The 17453-nt window shown below is 37.2% G+C and overlaps 1 protein-coding gene across 1 annotated transcript in view; it reads right to left on the bottom strand.

Annotated features, from left to right (window-relative positions):
• Positions 1-5459: 5459 nt before the first annotated feature.
• LOC108779947 (uncharacterized) overlaps positions 5460-17453 on the bottom strand; it is a 44469-nt gene continuing 32475 nt past the window's right edge. Inside the window, exons 3-5 of the mRNA XM_018547518.1 lie at positions 8220-8324; positions 6781-7241; positions 5460-6277 (exon numbers count right to left, since the gene is read on the bottom strand). Of these exons, the coding sequence (XP_018403020.1) occupies positions 5491-6277; positions 6781-7241; positions 8220-8324 (1353 nt within the window). The 3' untranslated portion in view covers positions 5460-5490. The remainder of the gene's footprint in view (positions 6278-6780; positions 7242-8219; positions 8325-17453) is intronic.

The following is a 17453-nucleotide window of genomic DNA, read 5'->3' as shown; positions in this document are numbered from 1 at the left end:
CGCGGCGCGGAGCGGCGCGGAGCGGAGCGGAGCGAAGCGGAAAGGCAGACGAACACGCGAGGGAACGAACCCGACGACGTTGTTACTGTGCGACGACTGGTGAGAGAGAGAGAGAGAGAGAGAGAGAGACGAAGAATTCGGACCAGAAGGATGTATTAGGACGGTGGTCTTCTCCTCTCGGATATTTCCTCGACGACGACGACGACGACGACGACGGCACCCGCGCGTCTCCGCAGCTCGCGAATTTTGCAGTCGTCGCGTGCTCCGTACGGTTGTTTGCGTGCGCGCTTCGTCGTGCGGTATACGGGACGGAAGGGTCGCACGGATCGAAAAATATACCGTCGTCGCGGAGAGACCGGTCTTGCGTTCCGCGGAGGAGAGGCGCTTCGCCCGTTCACCGCTTGCCGAACCTCTCACCACGTCGTCACGTCGCTCCCTCGCACTATCTCAATCAGCTTGAAACGCTTCGTACGCGGCCGGAGCGCGCGGACCCGTTCTCCCTATACCCGCTCGCTCTCTCTCTCTCTCTCTCCATCTCTCTCTCCCCCTCTTTCTCTGTCCCTCTCTCTCTCTCTCTCTTTCTGTCTCTAAGCGCGTTAAAATAAGCGCGGAGCGCTGGCCCCGTGCTGGCGGTGCTCTTGAAAATCAATCTAAAAGTGGCTCGCCTCGTGGCGCGATCTCCTGGCCGACTGGTGGACCGAGTGCCGTTTCAAGCCTGCCGACGCCTGCCGCACTGATAACGAGCACCCAACCAAGCTCTCGTTGCCTTGCCTGCGCCTCAGCGTTATCAAATGCTTGCGCGCGCAATCGCGCACCCGCTCTCTCTCTCTCTCTCTCTCGCCGCGCGATCCCGCATTAGCGCGGTCCGCAGCGCGGCGCCGCGCCGCATCGCGCCAGACAACGATCGCTACCGCGGGTTCCGGTGTTCGATCGCTCGATGACTTCGCGCTATAATTTGCGCGGAATTAATCGACGCTTATCGGAACGATTAGGCGATGTTGTCGCAGGTCTCGCTAGAAGACTCGAGAGAAACGAATGGTAGCACCGCCAAGTACATTATGTGTCACTATTGAGCTGACTTTTACCGTTTACGACGAGCTCCGATAAAGCGACCGGGGTCTTCACGAATGTTAGAGTCATCCGGAATGTTAGGATCATCTGATTCAGATTTTAACCCGAAACAATTTTCAAAACAGCACGTAAAATTCAATAGCTTTGTCTCGTCTAATAATCGGACATATCGTCATGCGCGTAATATATATGCTTCTCCTTTAATAAATTTCTGGCGATGAATATATAGTATTACGAAAATATAAGTACTACTTTTAATTGTTTTATCCTTCTTTAAACAGTATTGTTATATTCGTAAGAAATTATAAGACGATCAAATGGAGTTTTAACAAAGTACCCAATTGATACTTAAAGTAACATAACATTTATGTTATAAGATTTCAACAATAAGTATTCATATAATACAGCACATAACAGTTACATTGTTGAATGCGAAATTATAATATAGATGTTATGTCAATTGGTATTTAATCTTTTTAACGTCGATTGGGTAATGTCTTTTTTCAATGTTTTTTTTCTATGTTTTTTACAGTGCTCCCACCTATTTGGTACAAATGTTTAATAATCATCTTTCAACTTAAATAAACATTATATTAAAATCTATTGATTAAAGGAATAAAGTAATAAAAAATTCCGAATAGAGAAGTGTGAAACTGATCTAGTTGATGACTCAAACTGTCAATTGGGTAAATTCAGTTTAATTTTTCTAACATCTAGTTAGGTATATCTATACGATATCGATCCATGAAATCTCGGTTATTCGGAAGAAAAGCTTTCTTTAAGTATAATCTATTTCGGTGTAAAAGTTATCAGTACACATAAATGAAAGATACTTAGCACATTAACTCATGTTTAATCTATAAATTTGTAGATAAGATAATTGGAGCTCCTACCGAATGATAAATACCGTCAGATACGGCAATGTATATCTGGCTGCTCTGTCAGAGACTTTCTGTCCTCCTACTAGATGGCTATAGCGTCTGCTTTATCGCGCAAAGAAAATAATATTTTGTTTATTCGAATTGAAATTCGAAATGTTTCAAATGTTTTCATGCTAAAAAGTCGATGATATAATATATGATAATCCACAGAGATAACTGACTCGCACACAAAGTCATTTGGACTACAATTAGCGATTCTACAAATCTGAGCACTTTATGAAGATTCACATACATCTTCACATATATGTATATATATATTTTCGTGAGCGGTAGTACACAACGCACTAATTAAATAAAGAAATATAAAAACAGATTATCTAGTATTAAAAAAAAAGGAATATATAAGCAGAAATTATTTATCTTAAATTAATATATCAATATATAATACAAATTAACATAGTTTTACTTTAAAAAGATATATAAAAAATTATAAAATTTGTTAAAAGAAGCACGTTTGAAAATTTGAAATTTTATATATTCTAAAATAGAAATTATACATAGAGGGGAGAATGTCCTAAATCGGATCGTATTCCAAATCGGATCTCTTTAATTTAAATAAATACGATTAAGCAGATTTGCGTGCTATTTATAATGTAAAGTCTTTATACCGAAAGTAAGACACCGAAGATGTGACAGCAGTTTGACAGTACTCTGTCATAACGTTCATAGAATAGACGCAAATATGTATTTTTGGTTATTATGCGAAAATTTTTTTAAAAAAGAAAATCTTTGGAAATCATTATTTAAAAGATGTTAAAAATTTGAACGGTAATTGATTTAAGATAATTCATTAAAGACCATACAATTCAAAAATATCAAGAGTTTTGTGATTACTTTTACGGTTTATTGTAAAAGTGGTTCCAATAGTTCGAAAGAACCCAAATCGGACCTATAGAAAAAACACTGAAAAGACGAGTAAGCCAGCTAATTCATCGAAGAAAGAAGGTTCGCCACAACGTGATTGTAGTACTGGTGATCGACCGACCAGATCTGGTCTAAGGAATACTAAATCAATAAAATATCATGTGTTATCAGATTCAGATTGATGGAATTTTTTATTGATTTTAATTCTAATAATATAAATTGCATTTTTATCTTTGAATATTAAATCGCTCGTTTTTACTCAATACTAACAAAAATTAATTAAAATATTTTAAAATTCTATCTAAAAGTCCAAAAAAATAGGAGAGTTCCGATTTGGAACTTTGGAACTATGAGTTCCAAATCGAACCAAAAATGCATTTTTATATTTTCCATTATAGTTCGACACAGGTAAGAGATACTTCAAAATGATCTGAAGCAAAAATCATTTGATTTCCTTCATTTTTTTATGCTCGGACTTTATTTACGCCTTATAGAGAACAAAAACTGTAAATAGGTCCGATTTAGACCACTCTCCTCTATAATTCATATATATTTGTAAGATATAAAAAATAATTTCTTTAAAATTAAATATACAGAAGAAAAAATAAAAACTTTACAATTTTATAATTATTCTATAGTCTCATACACTTTTTTGTGTTAATTTGTTAAAAGTACATGCTGCAATTTTTGTAAGGATCACATGCAGAAATCTTAAATATATACTTTTCATATGATACATAATTACATCAAAATATAATAATAAATGCAGATTGTGGGAAAGCGCAAAGATAAGGTAGGAAATGAAATAAGACGTTTTGGCATGATATTCAGTTGTATATAATTACGAATGAAAATGACAAATTACGCACAACATGAGGAATATGTAGAGAACGCAATATTGTAAAGTCTAGAACTATGATAGTCTCAGATCACGCTGTTTCATTATATTAAAAGATATGTTATTCTCGCGAATTAGAACATACAGTCATATAATCAACCGTTGTAAGAATCACAAAAAAAAAATAGTTCGTCCATTGGTGTTGAAAAATTAAAAAAATTGAGCGTTATATCATAAATAATGTAACAGTATTAAATTAAATAATCATGCGAATAATGAGTTCCAATTAAATACAGAAGCTGGATTGAAAATATTTTGCACTATTATTAATAAACACGAGAATAACAAAAATACAGTCAGAAAAAACATAATTTTAACAAAATACATTTGCAGCAGATTCCGATTTTCATCGATAAAAATAGAAAATCTTTTTTGCCTTCTTCTGAATCTGAATTGTAACGCATCTAATAAATCGAATTACATTAACTTGAACTACATTGCCATATATTAGTATAAATTATAAAATTCGTTTTATAGTTTTATATTCAAACTGAATCAAATTAATTTGAATCCACAAATGATTAATTTATTAATAATGCCTAATTAATCAACGATCAAATGAGAACAATTGTCAATCGCAAAATGTACACTTAAAGACTTCTTAAACTTGCCCATTCTGGCGAATAAAAACATTGTCATGCACGAAGTCATCGATAATCGCACGTACACATTTACAGGGTAGAAGTTTCATCGATATTATAATAATATGCGCGGAATATCAGTACGTGGAAAGAATACATTTGCTGAAATGTCTAAACATTTAGCCAGATAGAGGTTTAAAAATAATTTTGTAGGACCATTAAACTATGTTGGATTCTTAAGTGTAATGAATAATATAAAACGTTTTGATATTTTAGCAGTCCATTTTCTAAATTATTTTGATGATTCAACAAAATTATTTTCAGATCGGTATCTAGCTGGATTTTAAATAATTTAGCAAGAATATTCTTTCTGTATAATGAAACTACAAGAAATATGGCTGATTGCAAAATGTCGGGATTATGCTATCCTTTCTTTTCTATACTTACAAAATGGCCGCATCTACAAAACAGTTACGCATGTATATCAATTTCTTATTTTCTTTATACGGCTTCTTATTTTCGTTAAAACATTCCGATAGATAATTTTCTTGTAAGAAAGTTTAATATACTGCATGTGTATCGTACCGTGTAGCAACGAAACAACGTTTCATGTATCTTGAGTCATCTTATCGGAACGATCGAACAAATCGCAATTACTATATCGATCGCTTCATCACTACTACGATTCTACATATTTTATCAACGTAATAAAAGAAGCGACTGCGTAAGAAGTTATTTACAAAGATACTGCGCGGAAAGAATATTTACTGGAGTATCTAAAAATTTAGCTAGATACAGATTCATATGTATATGAAAATAATTTTCTTGGAACATCAAAACAATCACGTAAAAATCTCGAGCATATTAATTATTGCTGCAAAAAAATGTTGACATTCCAGCAACCAGCTTGAACGTCCTATATAATTATTTTTGATGGTTCAACAAAATTATTTTCAGATCTATATCGAGCTAAATTTTTTAACATATCAATAGAATCGTCCATTTCGTATTTGCTATCGATTTATCTAAGTATCATTCCTGAAAATTATGCTCGCGATCCGAGCTAGTCTAGTCTGCGAGATCCGACTGACGATTGTTTGCGGTGGGATCGTAATCGACGCGGCACCCGCGACACTCAAACCCAACAAACGCTGACGGATTCGGTGGTGGTTTGCGGCATACCGCCGATGCTCGCTCGATGTTGCTTGAAAAGTGCCTGGAACTCCGCCGGCGTGGAAGACCACCGTCGATGTCTAGTCTTGTCCAAGGGCACTTCCGGAAGACCTATCTCAGTGTGGCAGCCTTTGATTGGCGTGATCGATAGGGCTGCCGAAGCAGGCAGGCCTACCTCTTGGAAGGAGCTGATCGAGAAAAATCCGCTCTCGCCCTCGGCGCTGCTCACTGGACTGCTGGCCGGCTTTACTTTAGCTCTACCAGTTAAACCTGTAGATTCTTTCTTCTCTAGTCGCTTCGTGGCCCTGCTGAGCGTTGAAATTGGTGTACCGTTGGACGTGACTCCATTTGATGACGTAGCGATAATGTCCTCTTCTTCTGTCGTTTTACTGCTACTCGAATTCCAGGATGCAGTGTCAGGTGACCTTCTCACACTCGGTACGAAGTTCTGCAGATTTCGGGTAAACTCGGTGACAGACGTTTTGACGAGGCTTGGTGATCTGCTGTCGCCCTGATGACTGTTGCTCGATTCGTTTCCGCGACTACTACTGGAGCATCCGGAAGAGGCTGTGGCCTCTTGCAAGGTTGTCGAATTGACGAAGTTACTGCTCGATAGGGAGAAAGACGCGTCATGATGACGATGGTGATCCACCGTAGGAGAAGGAGAAGATCCGTTTTCCTCGACCGGCGTCATTCTTGCCAAATCGGGCTCTCGCATCGACAGCAAGGACTCGACAGTCCTCAATAACCTGTAGAAATATTTCTCAAATTTAATTGATTTTTCTTAATAATACTAATAATAATAATGATAATATAGATAATAATTATTTTAACTTAACTAAGACAGTGATACGCGGTAAGCAAATTGATAGCAGATTGTTGTTAAGTTAACATTAAATTCCCTCAGAATTGGTGACAGATTCGATAGTATTCTGAAGCGTACATAACCAAATAATAAATTAGCAGCAAAAACTAAGTATGGTCGATTTTGATTTTAATTGGTTTTTACTATCAACTTGCTATCAGATTGTCAGCAAGCTTTGCACGCTTTTTCTGATAATTTACTCTCATGTTACATTAGCAGATTTTATTGCATGTTTGCTACCAATTTGTTGACTATTCGATATAATTCGATGCTCTCTTATCGATAATTTATAACAAGCATTTGACAATATTTTTTAATGTCCATATAGTAACAAATTAATAATTCGATTTACGAAGTTAGGATTTTCATGAAATCTTTCTCACGCACCTAAACGCCTCCTGAGACAGCTTTTCCGGCGGTATCTCATCCGGGTTTAATTCCGTCTGCTTGGGTTCGCGATAAACGACGTTATCAGGAACATCGTTCGTCTTACTGAGATCCAGCGGTGGCTTAACACGTGGCGTTGTGCAGTGCACCGGGTCGTTTCTTCGCAGAACCGACCAGGTGAACTCGCGGAAGCAGGTAGCGTTCGGCGATCCGATTTGTGTGACCGATTTGGCGCGTGTGAACGGCGAGGATGTCGACGACGAGGACAATGGCGTTGCGGTACCGCGATTCGGCGACGGATCCCCGTGCACCACCGTGTGCACGCTGCGACTACGCGGTACACGTCTCTTGTCCTTGGAATTTTCCTTGGCGTGCAGGATCTCCAGGCTCCTGTGAGCCCGGCCCAAGAAATGAGCCACCTGTTCCATCGTAGAACGATACATTTGCCTGTTCGATTCGACCTGCAAAAATAATTATTAACAAAATTATTGTACACGATGGAGGGAGAAGGGGGCGGGGGGTGCACAATACGCTCTCCTTCTCTAATAATATTGCTTAAGAAACTATCTAATTTGCAAATATAGTAAAAGGATAACATCTGCAAGGAAGAAAAAGGAAAGGAAAAAGGAGTAAGGACAGTAATATAGAGATAGTTTTTATGAAATTAATAGTTTATTTCTAGAATCCCTTACGTGCCGTGCGCACGATATAATCGATGGGGTTTTAATTTCTTTTTTTCAAAGGATATTAAACTTCCTGATGTTCCACGAAGAATTCCAACGAGAAAATAGAAATATCCCAAGATATATCAAACAAATTACAATCTTTTTTTATCATATAATAAAAATACATAAAGATGTTAATAATAACTTAAAAAATCAAGAAAATAGACTACAGTGTTTTATAATACTTTTCTTACAACTTGAGAAAATTAATAGTGTTGTAAAATGAAGGAGTGAAATGACTCCTTTCAGAGTCTTACATTTTCTGACACATTCCATAAAAAATTCTAGCAAGAAAATGTAAAATACAAATATGTCACAGACTGATATCACAGACAAATTACAACTCTATTTATTATAATACATAAAAATGAATAATAAGACTATTTCGATCAAGGAGGTAAATTATAAAGTCATAATACTCTTTTCCTACCACTTAAGATCCTATCAAAGTGTATTCGAAGTTGACAGCGATCGATAGATGCATCGTAAAGTGCGTACATGTAAGTTCATTCATAAAATGATAATGGACGAGCGGAAAAAAATTCGGCGGGACGAAAATCGCATGGATCATCAAGAAGGAAAAGTAGCTAATCGTATGCCGACCGGTTGTTACGTGACGCGATATATCGAGTAACCGGAGCGAGGTAAACCGGTTGGCCACGTTATCGGTCGCTTCGTCTTCTACTGATCTTCAGCTATCGTGTGATTACGAACCTGTTTGACCTGCCATTGGAGCGTGTCGACTCGCGCTTGAAGAAAGACGTTTTGCAGGAAGGCGCTCTGCAACCTCCGGTTTTCCTTCTTCAACGATTGGCATTGCTGCAACGAGAAAACAAGACTAACGTTACTTACACATTCGCGGATCGTGTTCTCTCGGAGATACTTTTAGATTTTAGATTGCGATTTTAGACGCAATGTTGCCATCGCGATTAGTTTTAAGGAGGAGAAATCTATGGGGTATCTACCATTAATTAAAAGATAAGAAGACTTTTTCTAGCTTGATAAAATTTACAGGATGTTTTTCTTCGGGCGGGAATATTTTTCTGGTGCTGGAAGTTTCTCCAGATGGCATGTTATTCTTTATTAGAATAAAGATACACACGCGTCACCCAAGTAGCCGCGAATTCGCTACGGTTTTCCACCGCGGACTTTCTTCCGACAATACCTTTCCTTCCTACGTCTTCTTTTTCATCTTACACCGCGTGCAGTCGTAACTTATAGATTCAAACTCGCGGAGCGATTTTATGGATCCATTGACGCTGCCTCACCGTGCATTCCACCTCGCTTTACTGGGCAAAAACTCATGTTTCTACCCTAGTAACGATCCACTTGGAGAGCAGAGAAACGAAAGAGACGGAACATAACGCGCGAGAAAGGAAGAAAAAAAAGAGAGAGGAGAGGAAAAGAGACGGGAGATACAGACGAGTTGCGGGTCTAATAGTCGGTACTTCTACGAAATCGCGAGTCTAACGAGGGTGCTTCGGCGTGAGAGCTCGCGTGCACGGAATAGCGGTCCACGTATGTCGCGAGATAGATGGAACGAAAGAGATAGAGACGCGCAGAAAACGTAAAGCGTCGATAGCTTTCCGTAATTAATCACAGGTCGCTGCCTGGCGTGAGCGTATTATTACGAATTTTACGCTATTCCGCTAATTACGAGGGGCACTTATGTCGATTAATAACACGTCCGACAATATAATAGCGCCGTTTTAAAAAAATACTTTCCGTTCAACGAGCTATGTAATGGGGACTTTGAGGTAATCCGCGCGCGTCGGTTAATTAATTAAATGCAATCGTAATCGACGCAGGCCTACAAACCTCCTTCTGCTGACACAATGCACGCATACTTTCTTGTTTTTATCAATATATGTTCAATAAGGTCGTGAGATTTTCTTTCCCTTCCTTTCCTGTAGCGTTCTGTGCGATATATATAATATGATACACTTTTTTCCACTTTATCATTGATGTTTATACACTGAAGAAATGTACTAAATTTTAATTAGTATCTATTTGTTTCAAATAGTATTAACTGAATATTTACTGAATGTAAACCTGTATTTATTTTTTTGGTCAAACAAGAATTATTAATTTGATTTAATTATCATTTTCTTATTGAGAAAATATTTATCTATTATAAATAAAAAATTAAGTAGAGAAAAGCTAGTATTTTTGCATAAAAATTGTTCTGATAGCAAGATATTTGTGATATCGATGTAAATTAGCGTGAGGAGCAGAATTAAAAAGATTATAACATGTGAGATAAGCAACATTTGCAAGTTTAGATAAAAGTAAGTAAGTAAATAAGTATAAGTAAGTAAAAATAGTAAGTAAAAGTAAGTAGATAAGTTTAGATAAAGGTAATAATATCGAGAGTGGATTGCAGTCAATAAATATTAAGATATGGAATGAATGTGTAAGTATGGTAAAAGTAAAATTGCAAACTGACAAGTCTTTTCTTGGCATATCAACTGTAATAATTAATATAATATGTTTCTGTTATATATATTTGCACCAAGATTTAACTTCTACACTGTACAACATTTTTGTGTTAATTTTAATATTTTTGCATGTCTCAGAAAATCCACTCAACGTCTTTGAGTTAAAATTAACATTTTATTTTTTACAGTGTATTAACCATATTTGACGCTTCTTATTTACTTGATTTTTTTCCATCTTTTTAAGTTTCAAATTAAGCGAATTTCCTTTAAAAAGTTTAAAACAATTACAACATGTTATTAGCGAAGAAAATGATGAAATGAAAAAACCGCGTGACGATCGTTAACACCAAGTGTTTTATTATCTGCGCTGCACATTAATTATCGTACTACCTTAACCAACTGGATATTCTCTATCTTGACATGAGAAATTGTAACTGAATAACGTTGCGAATAATGTTGTCGGCTTTCCAGGAGAGCGCGGAGCGACGGCGAACGGGCGAGGAGATGGACCATAAATCAGAGCCACGGCGAGAAAAGGTCACGAAGGAAGCCAGAGAGAATCGGCACGGATTTAATGAGGTATGCATCACTTTCCGTGTTTTCTACGGGAGCGTCTAAACGACCGACGAAATTACACCTGATCTCGCGACGCTTCGAAAGTTCGGTATTAATTTTCGCATCCTATCGTTTTATTTTCGTGCGTTCCTGTTTTCCTTCTACGCTTAATCGATCGCGCGCGATACCGTGCGCGGCAGCTGCTGGCAATATACCGATATACCATCCGATAACATCCAGCGAGATCTATCGATTCCGCATCTCTCAAAGAATTTAATGAAACCTTCGACCAAACTCGAATAAGACGAAGGCAATTTTCTATCTAATTTCGATAGCCATCGCAGCCGCGTGGTCGGAGTAGGATCGTTGTAGTTATTAACGGACGACCGTGGTCGTCCTTCGAGAATAGCTCGTTACAAGGATCAACCTTTGATTACGAAGTAGAATGTGCACTCACTTTTGCACAATATCGCTAGCTTTTGTAGAATTGTCGCAGCGCTCCAAATTAAGTATATCTAACTAGAAATCCTGCATCTTTAATTTTCCGGAGCTAACACGAAAACACTATAACACAATTAAGTATCGACTGCGGGTCTATTCTACGAACAAATTCAAACGTAATCTCCTAACTCTATATATTCTACGATTGCGTAAGCGTAGTTGTAAGCGGTTGTAGTGTAAGAATTGACCAACCACAATGGAATATGAAAAGAACATTCGACTGTAGAATGACCTTTTAAGATCTGTTTCATTTATGTTAATTAAAAGACACTAATTCATTGCAAGGAACTATTTAAAATAATATAAACTTGTATAAAAAGGAATAAATACTAAGTTTAATTTTAAAAACATTTAAAAAATTACGAATTGATTTAACACCACGGGTTTTAAAACATACTATTAAATTTTAAACAAATTCGGTTTATACCAACTAAAAGTATACTTAATACTCAACAATATAAACGCAATATAACATAGGGTATTACATAAGTTCAATTGCTGAGTGCGAAATTACATAGGTATTATGTTACTTAGTTAGTTGGTACCAATCGATGCAAATTACATGCAAACATCCGCGTAGTGCTTAATCTAGCAGACGTCCTAGGGTGTTTCCAGGATCTCGAATAAAGTATGCTGTGCGGAAATACGCATCCATATTTTTTAGAGTACAGAATAATCTAAATTTGCAGATGTGTAACTTAAACAAAGTTAAATTGTCTGTCATTCTTGATAAAGAAATTTACAATCGAGTAGATTCAACGAACCTATCCGTCAGCGCCAAAGGATCAATTTCCAAAGTTCTGCAGCAAGAAGCCGCGATGAATGGATTTCAATGCAGCTCTCGCTTTCATCGTTAAAGTTCCTGTCGCGAGAAGATGAAACGATAGAAACGGTGCCGCTACTACTACGCCACGTGCGTAAAAACAAACTTTCGTACGAGATTGCACGCGGCATCGTCGAACAACTAGAAACGAAGGAATACTGAATAATTCAGGCAGTGACCGTAGCGAGTGACGTCACGATAGTATTCAGCCGGTGGACTGTTCAGGCTGAGCGACCATGCGTAACCCCATCCGCTCGGTCGCTGCTGCTGCCGCCGCCGCCGCCGTCGCTGATGAAAATTTCAACTTTCTGTAAATATACCCTCTCGACGAAAAAATGGAGGAAATACCGGTGGAGGAAAAAAATTTACTCTAAACTCACGTTGCGTCACGAAATCGCGAGACTTCGTCTGATCGCACCGCGCGCAGCACCTCGACCGCCGCCGATTTTCGCAAATCAAATTACTCCTCGACTTTTTTTTTTGCGCCGAGTCTGTCTGCGTGTCCGTTACACTTGTGCCGTAATGCGTGCCTTACGATAACAGTTGCAACATTCAGCGCCCCTCGTGATATATATATAAGTATTTCGTGACGTATCCTTGCCGTGAAAAACTCCGATCCAGACACGATTCTCGTAGACGTACGGCTATCTTTCGACATCTTTCATCCTGGCCTGGTTATCATCTAGAGGCCATCACCGGATATCTTGCAATACGTACCATCTTTTTCCCGCTATTGTATGGAAATGCTAGGACGAGCTGTCTTTCTCGTCGTGTCCCTCGCGGAGCCAATCTGTTCGCAGTTACAAAGGATGAACGGAATAGAAATCAAAATACGACTATCATTAGGTACGACATGGAGTCAGCCATTGTTTCGATATTCGCACCGTTCTCTAAATGGTTCAACGTCAATGTCAGCAGTTTGTCGTGCTCGATTGAAAGCATTGCCATTCAAGATTCTATCTGTACTGCACATCCGTTTCTCTTTTATTCCTGTCTTTAGTCGTTTAATGAAAATTTGTGAAATATATATTCGACATCGTCTCAATCGAATGTAGACAATAGTCTACACTCTAAGCAAAAATTAATCGTGAAATATTCAACACAAATAAATAAATGAAGATGATTGTATTTGGTCAAGTAGCCCTGGAAATGTATCCCAGTCAGAAATGATAATGGAATCGATGTCGATTCAACGTCAATTCCATTATCACTTCTGGCTAGGACGTAGTATTCCTAGACATCTATTCAGTTACTATCTAGTATTATACTGTATTCTCATTAGTTGTAACAATAGTGCGTAGGAAATAGACAAGACCTTGATAGAGTTTTCTTCAGTGGGTGAAGCAATTTTTATAGTAAAAATATATAAGTACAATTTGCACAGACATCTCTTGCCTAATTATTATCTAGTATTAATTTTATTATTAGATAAATACTGCATCTATTTATATATACATATATATTTTTGTTCTGCTTTTTCTTCAGTAAACTTCAGTGAATTCAGATTTTGCACGTAATAATAAAAAAAACTGCGTCGATTGTTTGAACTATTGTACAAAAACATTATTAAGCACCAAACTTGCTTTAACTAAACATGAAACCTTTTTCGGTTAAATTTATTTGTATTAAATACAAGTCTATAGGTATTACTATAAATGGACATACATAGGAAAAAATGCATTTGTAATTAAAGACTTTTACAAAAATATTCTTTATTACAGAGGAGAAACAAGAATTTTCTTATAAAGTATATTTTTAATCGATTCTTCTATGGAAAAGAATTTATATTGGTTTTCGACGTTTTGAAAAAAAGCAATTTAATTACTATTTCTTCATACGTCTCGCCTTCTTCAACTTCATTTATTAGAATCAATAATTAGATTTTAATTAAGATGAATGCGATCGCGCGCATTCCTCGAATCGGGTCCTGCCCTCGTGCTCGGATGAAACGATGCTCGAATTGCATCGCTCCTTTCACTTACTCTCGCGAAACGTCTTTGCGACCCACGCGCAAAGCAAGAACGACGTTCGCCTCACGCAAATCGAAATTACCGAGTTTTCCTTCGCGCTCGTTCGAAAAATTAATCTAACTTGTCCGGCGCGTGAGAACCGACGCTTGCAAGTAACGCGAGCGCGGTCCGCTCGTCGTTAAGACTTAACGTCAAGTTTCACCTCACGTGGGAGATTTTCACACGAGAGAGGATATATGTATATACACAGAAAGCGATGGGGAATTTATCGTGCGCGTTGGCGTAGATATTCGTTTTCTGATTGCATAAAGATTAATCTTTAATTTATATGGTATATACACAAGGAAGCAACTGCCTACCGCATTTTCTTGCAACATTTATTTTATGTATAGGAAGAAAAATTCTGTGAAACTAGCCGTGTTCGTACGCGTTTGCATCGCACAGTCGGATGCTCTGACGAAAGAGAGAGTCCATAATATAAAAGAATACCACACACTTTAATTCGTAATGTCAGATTATGTCCAATTTGAGTTACACACTTTTAATAATTTCTATAGTCCACTACGCGACATGTCGTTAATTTAGCTAAAATACTGATTTGGTTGTATTAATTCTAATTGGACCAATCAGAATTTTACTATTAAATTTACTGATTACCCAATGACATACTTGGGACTGATATATTAGTGATTATCTACTAATTCAAATTTAGTGATTAACAATGCAAAAATATAACATCCTCATGGACGCGCGATCGTTCCGAATAATGGCCACTCTTGACCGATAAGAAATCTGCCGGAAGTTTTAGAAACCAATATAAAGCCGCGATGTAAAACAATATTACGCGCAACACCTATATTCTTACATCATGGACGAGTCCAGTGACTTTTTTCGCTTTTCTTATAGTCTGTCTGCATCTCCTTGAATGCTTTGAATGCCTGACATTTGCGCGTGGGAAGAAGTTGATGAAGTTCCGCAACCGACGTACTTGTTACACGTATTAGATCACGTAAAGGGGGAAGGTCCCTTGGGCGCGTCAGCACGACGTTAGTGCCTTCGCGGATTAATTCTTCATTTCGTCCGGCCGTTATTGGAATCAGAGTGAAATTGCACCGGGCACCTCGTAAATGCGTACCCTCCTTCCCTCCCTTTCCTTCTGCGGGAGCTAGATGTGGAATGCATCGTTCTGTTCGCTATCGAGCGTTACGCTCAGAAAAGAGCTTGATTCTTTGTGTCGACTTGTGAGAAGGCTCTGCCCCAGCATCTCTCTCGAGAGAGAGAGAGAAGCAGCGGCGAAGAGTGCTATCAGGAGGAGGATTGTTGTATAAGAATATAAAGTATTCCATTGCGCGCATAACGGGGGGCAGGACTAAATCAGAACACCAATCGAATGCTTGCCCCAAAGTTAGTGGAATGCACAGGACAGCGATTAGTTTTTTTTTTTTTTTTTTTTACAATTTGGGACAACGCTCTGATTAATCCAAAGAGCAATTGCCGTGTTCAAGACGACTTGTACACATCCTTGAGAACGGAATACCTTATATTCTCATACCACGGCAGGAACTAGAAAAAAGGAAGAGAAAGAATGAAAAAGGCTGATCGCCGCATCCTTGGAGATTAACTCGCGCGCACGCGGACTCGTTCATGCGATAGTAAATATTCTGGCTACGACCTGTTCTCGGCAACACGGCAGATACGTGTAAGACTACAGCCGCGTACAGGCATTCGACGATTTGCCTTTAACGATCTATCTCGATCCACTTAATCCATTCATTTTGCTGCGGTGCCCCTTCGGTGGAGAAGCTTATAGACTATACGCCGTATATATATGTATATATACTTCGCCGCCAGGGAGAAAAGCGTGTACACTCGCGAGAGAGCATTACTCTTGCATTTAATAATGTTGTTGATTCTTACTGAAGGCGGGATTAAATCAAACGTGCGTTATTTATAATTAAACCAGTGAAATTGATTGGTAATTTAATTAAACACGTGACGTTACGTGTCGCTGTTACAACTGAGAGATATCATACTGTGATAGAGTTGTGGAACAAGAGTCCACAGTTGCAATCAACGAAATAAAGAGACAGCTATATCTTTTGTAATAGAGAGATATTACTTGGCCTGTAATTTTTATTAAAACGGGATCCGCGCGTGGACAATAATTTCGAAAAACAATGAAACTGCAAAACTGTGTAACAAATTGTGCACATATATTCCCCCCTGCCGCCGAGCGGAGAGGAAAAACAACGGGAGAGAATGAGACGAGACTAATGAGAAAAAACTTCGGTACCGTACGAAACGGTTTCCAACCAACTTGAGAACGAGTTCGCGATGACGAGCTGGCAGTCGTTAACCCGCGATGACCTCGTGGTAGGAAAGTATGAATGAGAATTTACGAATAATCATAGATCATGTATGAGATAAAGATTGCTCAGAGACAATCGCGCGATTAAAAGCTGGAATACGTGCGGCTGAGTGAATAGAAATGTTCCACGCGACTACGATCTGAGGAATGCTATAACATAAATAAATATGTATCGTTCATGTTCGAATAATAATAATAATAATATGTATATAGCGTGATGGAGCGTGAATCAGCATGAAATCCGATAAATAAAGCATGTAAATCTTAGAACGCTTGATCGAATAAATGTTTGCTGTTAAGTCAATAAAATCATTATTACAGACAAAACTTGTATAATTTCAATTTAAGATGACCCTAACATTGAAAATTCTAGATATTATTTTACTAGCTCCAAAAAAATTGAAAGTATAAAAAATGTTCATACAGGAAAGATTTTTATAAAAAAAAAACCTTATTTCTAGAAAATAAACGTTAATTAGCCATTTATTAATAATGAATACAATAGATGTATGTCTTTTAAAATTATTATAAACTGATAATTCAAATATATTATCCTAATATAAAGAATTATATTATTATTTTATTGTACAAAAAGTATTTGTATATTTTTTTATTTAAATAATATTTTCCAATCAAGAAGAGTAAAAAAAGGATATAAGTAAAATAATTAAATATATTTTATTATATTACTAATAATTAAATATATATTAGTAAAATAATTAAAATATATTACCTTTTTTCTCTCTTTGATTGAAAGAGAATATATTTTAATTACTTTTTTTAAGTGTAAAATAATTTTGAGAAATTTATATTCTGTTATTCGTTATTAATAAATTGCTAATTAATGTTTACTTTTTATGAAAATAAAATTTTATTTATATTTTCCCTATCTCTCTCTCTCTCTCTCTAAATACTTTTTATATTCATTATATATCTTATAAATATGACAAGAAAATAAATTACAAAATTAAATAAAATTATGTTCGTGAAAAGTGGATCATGTGTCGCAAACACTTCTAACAAGTGTTCCCCGTTTTTTCTCGCATGTTTGGCTTTCGCCATGAGAACTCCTGGTTACAAATCGCTTTTCTATTGTCTACATTAATGATTATTTTCACTTGAAGATCGGCATCCGCCACGTAATTATGACCTGGATTATCCCTCAGAAAAGGGTATTGTCAAGTGGCGAAGCGGTATATAATTAATTCACCTATTTTACTTTATAATGGTTTCCGTTCAAGTAATTAGGTAAACTAGGTTGAATTCTTCAACAACAATTACATTTAATCATTT

This window comes from Cyphomyrmex costatus, unplaced genomic scaffold (assembly GCF_001594065.2).
Source record: "Cyphomyrmex costatus isolate MS0001 unplaced genomic scaffold, Ccosl1.0 scaffold649, whole genome shotgun sequence".
Taxonomy (NCBI): domain Eukaryota; kingdom Metazoa; phylum Arthropoda; class Insecta; order Hymenoptera; family Formicidae; genus Cyphomyrmex; species Cyphomyrmex costatus.
This window is presented reverse-complemented; position numbering and strand designations above follow the sequence as displayed.